This window comes from Blennius ocellaris, assembly GCF_963422515.1.
Source record: "Blennius ocellaris genome assembly, chromosome: 1".
NCBI lineage: Eukaryota > Metazoa > Chordata > Actinopteri > Blenniiformes > Blenniidae > Blennius > Blennius ocellaris.
In genome coordinates this window covers 30,196,444-30,203,323 of record NC_137650.1, presented here as the reverse complement: position 1 = coordinate 30,203,323, position 6,880 = coordinate 30,196,444, and the positions used below count along the sequence as shown (strand labels likewise).

Sequence of the window (6,880 nt, the reverse complement as noted above, 5' to 3'; positions counted from 1 at the left end):
CCTGATGGGCTGCCTATAGCCAGTGGGGCGTAGTTTTCCCATGCCTGCCCTGGTATAGACAAATAATTTATCATCACGGGGCAAAGGTAAATGTTTAGAACAAATGTAAAAGTGTTGTTTGATGGGGTTAATGCGTCATCTAGTATGTGGGGCGTGTTCTTCACAATGAGCTCTATTTAATTCTGTGATCTCTGCTGTGGAGCTCACAAAGCATCACTGCAGGACCTGTTACACACCAAGAATTACCTGGAGGAGGTTTCATCTCTCAACATGCAGGCGGAGGAATACAATCGCAGAGGTAACCATAGGATCTTTTAAAGTCCCCCCCCCCCCCTTTTTTTTTTGTTTTTGTTTTTTTTTACCATTTCATGTTACGTTAAAAGCAATAGTTTTGTAAAGTACATACAATCAGTAGACGCTATTTCCAGCCATTTTAAGTGCGTGTTGTTGGTTAGGTAAGGAGCTGGTGGACTACATCACAAAGTACCTGAGCTCCATCAGGGAGCGGAGAGTCATTCCAGATGTGAAGCCAGGCTACATGAAGGAGCTTCTTCCTGACAGCGCGCCGACGGAGCCGGAGGGCTGGGAGAACATCTTCCACGACATAGAGAGAGTCATCATGCCAGGAGTAAGTTCATACTAGCTCCTGTGCAATTTCAAATTAAAATAAAATGTTATACAATTTTATACAATTTTATTTCTTTTTCTTTTTTGCCCAGGTGGTTCACTGGCAGAGCCCTCACATGCATGCGTATTACCCGAGTCTGACTTCATGGCCCTCTATGCTCGGGGACATGCTGGCTGACGCTATAAATTGTGTTGGATTCACTTGGGTAAGACAGCATTGCATGCAACAATAATGCTGCCGATATGATTCTTACTCTGCGTTGTGGTTTTCAACAGGCTTCAAGCCCAGCGTGTACAGAGCTGGAAATGCATGTGATGGACTGGTTGTGCAAAGCACTGGGACTCCCTTCTTTCTTCCTGCATCATCATCCCGACAGCAGAGGTGGAGGGATACTGCAGGTTTGCAAATCTGCTTGTTTTAAATCTTTTCACTGTGTTATTGTTATCCCCTGTTGAGGAAGCTTATTATATTTCCCTCTTCACCTGTGACAACCAGTCTACGGTCAGCGAGAGCACGCTGGTCGCCCTGCTGGCGGCCAGGAAAGATAAAATCCTGCAGCTGAGAGCCGAACTCGACCACGACGTGGATGACTCCATCTTGAATTCAAGACTTGTGGCCTACGCCTCTGATCAAGTCAGGCCCCCACACCAACTTCTTGTGCTGTCTACTCTATGTGCGTTTGACGAAATAAACTGAGAGGAGCAATTTGTTGTGTCGCGGCTTTTACAGGCTCACTCCTCAGTTGAGAAGGCCGGGCTGATCTCGCTGGTGAAGATCAGGTTTCTTCCCTCTGATGAGCATTTGTCTCTGAGAGGAGACACTTTGAGACAAGCCATAGGAGAAGACCGAAAGAGGGGACTGGTTCCTTTTCTGGTATGTATTTCACATTTCAAAGTGGGTGGACGGCATAGAGCAGTGGGGAGTGACGCTGATGTCTGCAAATTTCAAATTGTTGCATGTGAAATGGCCATGTCCTTTTCTTGACTCTCTTGCCTGCCAGTTGGTATTTACTTTTTAACCTGCTTCTCTGTTAATAGCGAGCATGAAAAGTGATTCTAAACCCAGAGAAGTTTGTGTATTTGTGTTGTTTTAACGAGACAAAATACATTATACACAATATGTATTATATATGTACAATATGTACAATATTATAACAATTTGTCATTTGTTTCCAAAATAGAACAAATGAACAATGATCGTTCCGGGGTCATGAACCTTTTTAGAAAGTGAGAGCAATTCAACAATGTCTTGATTGTTTTTGTTTGTAGGATTTTCTCAAAAATACCACCTGTTACATATGCAAATGATCAATTAGGTCACAATTGTTAGCAAGTCATCAACGTACCTTTTCAAGTAATGTTTGCTTTCAGAATGCGGTTTGCAGGCTGCTGAGGGCTGTGTGCAGTGCAATTAATTTTCCCATATGAGTTCATTCAGAAATGAAAAGTAATGTGTTATTGTTTAGGGAAAATGTGATTGGACTAAAGAAAGTTGTAAGAAATTATCCAACTTGTCATATTGAGATGAGAAACAGTGACGGACAGACAGTGATAGTGTAATGCTCTGTCTCACACTAATGTCAATTTCACATGATCAAAGTGAGATATGGGATTTTTTTAAATGTCACAATATTTAATTATTTGTACTGAACGCTATATTCCATCTGACATTGTGTTTCCTTCCTCTTCAGCTTTGTTCCACTTTGGGAACTACAGGAGTGTGTGCCTTCGACAAGCTGTCTGAACTGGGACCCGTGTGTGCGTCATGGAAGCTTTGATTTCAAATATCTCTTCAACACTGTAAACCTCAATGTTGTGTTCCACACCCGACATAAGACGCGAGCTAAAAATCCGACGTTTTACGTCAACCTGTTCACAGGTGAGGAGGAGGGACTGTGGCTCCATGTGGACGCTGCGTACGCAGGCTCAGCTTATTTCTGCCCGGAGCTCCGCTGGTCCCTGCAGGGCATTGAATTTTCAAACTCTTTTGTTTTTAATCCTTCCAAGTGGATGATGGTGCATTTTGACTGCACAGCCTTCTGGTGAGTCAGAATAGATTAGCTTTATTCCACCTCAGCCACACAACATGTTCACTGAGAACATCGCAAGAAAATCACAAATAATCACCTTAAATTACATGAACAACATTTCTACGGGGACTTATGAAATGGATGAATAAAAAAGGGGGGCCTGTAACACATTTTTCTAATATTCTGAAAACCTATAATGTTTGGAATCGAAGGTGCATTTAAAAACAACTCATCAAACCCATTTTACTTTGGTCTTCTCAGGGTAAAGGATAAATATAAACTTCAACAGACCTTCAGTGTGGATCCCATTTACCTCAGACATGAAAACTCACAGGCTGCCACTGACTTCATGGTAAGATACCATCATCGTCCTCATCCTCAAGTCAATAATTACAATTTTACTGCTGACTCATTTAATGTAGTAACACGCCTGTTTTCTGTTGTTAAGCACTGGCAAATTCCACTCAGTCGGCGTTTCCGGTCTTTGAAACTCTGGTTTGTCTTGCGCGCCTTTGGCCTGAAAAACCTGCAGGCTCATATCCGACATGTAGGAGAAATTGACTTTTATTCTCTCCTTTGGCTATCCTCTATCAACTGCTGTCCAACAACATATGTAGAGCATGCTGTTTCTTTTAAATTTATTGCTTCTTTTTTGTTGTTGTTGTTGTTTTTCAGGGGATTGAGATGGCAAAGCTCCTGGAGTTGCACATAAAAAAAGACCTGAATTTTGAGGTTCCTGCAGAGAGGCACCTCGGCCTGGTCGTCTTCTGTCTGAAAGTACGTTGCATGATATTGCACCAATAAAATGTCTGCATTTAACCCATTCAACATGTAAGTGCTGGCTAATCATTAGTGAGATGAACTTAATTCACCGTCACACTTCGTACAAAGGTAATTTTCCCGAATGAGGTCGACTTTTATCAAACGCAGGCAAAGGGCAGAGTAATATTCAATATGTTTGCTCACTAAAGACTCAAGGCAACTGAATTTTTTTTTTTTCTTGCTTGGAAGCCTTGCACCTTTCCAGGCTGGTAATATTAAATAATGGATTTTTTTTGTGTGTGTCATTTTTCTTACTGTAGGCAGGAAATGCTTCCACCCAAGAGCTGTTGAGGAGACTGACCCGGTCAGGCATCATGTACCTGATTCCTGCAGAAATTCTCACCAAACGCATCATCCGATTCACAGTGACCTCGCAGTTTACAACCGCCGATGACATTCTCAAGGACTGGAGCTTCATCTCTAAGGCAGCTGCTTCTCTTCTGTCCGAGACCGAGGGTCTGAACGCCGAGGAGCCAAAACTAGGGGAAGATGAAGTGATAGGAGCCGAGGAAACCCTGGACCCAGACTCCAGGTCAGATGAGAAGGACGACACTGTGGCCAGCTTGGACAAGGTCCAAGTGGACCTATGGATCGACAAAGCCTGGAATCCATCCAGGAGGCCAATGCGCTCGCTCAGCTGCAACAGCGACCCCCTGCCTCGCAGCTACTTCTCCCTGCGGTCCGACTTCGACTTCAAGAAGAGGTCGAGCCTCAAAGAGACCGCCGGAGGTCTCCCCACACCTCCGGTGACAGGAATTTCTCCCATTGCGAAGAAAACTGAGATTCCTTCCAACCTGCTGGGAAAACAGGTCCTGAAAAAGTTCTACAGCGTGCCGAGCTTCTGCAACCAGTGGATGCAGTGTGGCCAGCATCAGTGCTGCCCTCTCGTGGCTCAGAAACACTTCTCCTCCACCTGCAGAAGAATGAACTGTATGAGTCCTTCTCCTGGAGACAATGCTGCTCCCTCTCCCGCTCCGGTGGAAAATGCGGCCGCCGCTAAACTCCTGCAGTGATGCTGAAAGCAATCGACGCACAAGTTCTGTGGATCGGCGGGAGCTGTGTGCCACGACCGTCAGCTCTTGATGAATCGAAGACAAAAAAAAAAAAAATTAACTATCGTTGATATTTGATTGATTTTGTGCTCTTAAAACTGTATTCTTTCCTTTATTTTCATCAAATAATTAAAATGCTAAATAAATGTCACTATTGGCTAAAACTTTTAAATTGTTCGGGTCTTATTAAAATTCAAGCAATTGAAAAAAATTAAGAGGGAAAATAAAATTAAAAAAATTAAAAATCCAAGCAATTATTTTAAGGATTATTTCTCAGTATTCTGGATCTCTGTGAGGTGAATTTCCTAGTGAATAAAACCCCAAGGAGACACAATATACAGAAATCACAGTATTTGAAAAGCTATTCTTGCAGTGTCACAGTACAATCTTTAGCGGGCGTCCAGGAGTTTGTCCTCACAATATAGTCACAGAATGATTTCTTAAAGGCTGAATTGTTTTGAGAAAGATCCCTGTTCATCCTGCACTGCAGATATCAAAGGTTACAAAAAGTGGCACAGAGGTTCCAAAAGTGCTGACACAGGTCATCCTTGAAACTCAGACCATAAACTTTGAGATCATTCTTTATGAGGCAAAAACCAGCTTTCCATGACGTTCCCTCCCATATTGACTGATAAAGAACAAAAGAAAAGAAAATGATAAAGTTGGCAAGAATTTTTTCTTTGCAAGAGCAGTTGAGCATTTAAAAAACAAAAAAACAAAGTAGAAACACATGTGACAGGATTGTACTCGTCATTTGACAGGAAAATTCCCACACACAGCCGACCAACCATTGTGAGTCGTGAAATACTCACTCGTCTCACATCAGATTAGACAGTTCAGTAGATTTTATTAGTGACTGGCAGCCAGCGTGATAATGACTTAAAACATTCTGCTGTTACTTTGAATTTGATCTACATGCTCCTTATTATCAAATCTGTCCTTAGCAGATTATCTTTTAACTCTAATCATGTTCCTCTGTTGCCGTTTTGTCTGTTACCATTCCTCATTCATATATAAAAATAAAAACAGCACTTTTTTTTTCCTGAAATGATGAAAGTATTTTCTATATATCTTCTATTCAATACCAACACATAAAAGCGTCTCTGGCTGGATCACCGTGCGCATCCTTCTCCTTTCCGGTGTCAGAGTCTCACATCAAACCTTCCCTCCACTAAAATCATGCGAGGAGGTCATGTTTCCACCTCAGACTCCTCGTGTGAGACAGTCAGACCATTTATTTATTTAGAATTGATTAATTGATTATCCTTGTTCCCGCATCTTTTGTTCCCTGAAGAAAGTTCAGGTAAATCACTAAATTTAGAGTTTGAAAGTCATGTGGTTATATTTGATCTGATTTATTACTGGGCTTTTCGTTGTTCAGATCTATGAAGTAGATTGATAGTCACCAGATCTCTTGAGATGTCTATCCCTAACTACCAAGTCATAATTAGAACCTCTTCTGTTTGTTCTTTTAAATAATAGTAAATGTAATGGAATTTTAGCAAGTATTTTGTTGACCAATATAAATCCTTTGTGGAAATCCATGTTAACCCTTTTGCCATCATTGTTGCATCAATGGAGGCTGTGAGGATTTCTTCGAAATGTCTGAAACTACGAACAATCACCCCCACAACACCTAGAAATATATACCGTAAAGGGGCCAATTGAAACTGATAAAACAACTGTAGGTCGCCGTTGCTTCTTTTTCTAATGAAACCACACAGACATGTTTGCAGAGAACAATAAGCTGCGAATGTGAACAAAATGGAGAGAATGCAACATCCGTACGGACTGATGACACATCGGATGCTATCAGGGTAGAGTCTGAACTATAAAACTACCGATATGGACGACAAAACTAGAATATATACAGCGAGTCATATCATTGTGGGTCTGGAATAGTCCCCTATTTTGTTTACCGAGTGAGCGCTCCATAGCATCCGGCAGTCTCTGCAGGAGGGAATCGTGACCATGAAAGAATCTTTCCACCGTGGGAGCCGGTATAAAAACTTTGTTTGTTGCATTTGAAAAGTTTAGGACAATTTTATTCCAGTATTCTTGCAAAAAGAGACGATGCCATGGTACAATCTTTGGCAGGTGTCCAGGAGATTGACTGACAATGATTTTCTTAAAAGCTTAATTGTTTTGAGAAAGATCCACGTCCTTCCTGTACTCTCGACATTGAATGTCACAAAAAGTGTCGCGGAGGTTCCAAAAGTGCTGACACAAGCACATCCTTGAAACACAGACTGTGAACTTGCACATCATTGTTTATGAGACACAAACGACATTTCCAGAACGATCTTTAATCTCAATCCCCTAAAACCACGTGACAATCCAGTAATAAAC

General features: G+C 41.8%; 1 protein-coding gene across 1 annotated transcript; it reads left to right on the top strand.

Moving 5' to 3' along the window:
• Positions 1–270: 270 nt before the first annotated feature.
• On the top strand, positions 271–4,492 carry hdc (histidine decarboxylase; the record flags this gene model as incomplete). Its single annotated transcript, XM_080501633.1, has 12 exons — positions 271–298; positions 456–628; positions 720–833; positions 904–1,026; positions 1,124–1,261; positions 1,358–1,501; positions 2,319–2,385; positions 2,507–2,669; positions 2,919–3,009; positions 3,106–3,204; positions 3,333–3,434; positions 3,740–4,492. The coding sequence occupies 12 exons, from the start codon at positions 271–273 to the stop codon at positions 4,490–4,492; spliced, it is 1,995 nt and encodes a 664-aa protein (XP_080357759.1).
• Between the last annotated feature and the right edge of the window lie 2,388 nt (positions 4,493–6,880).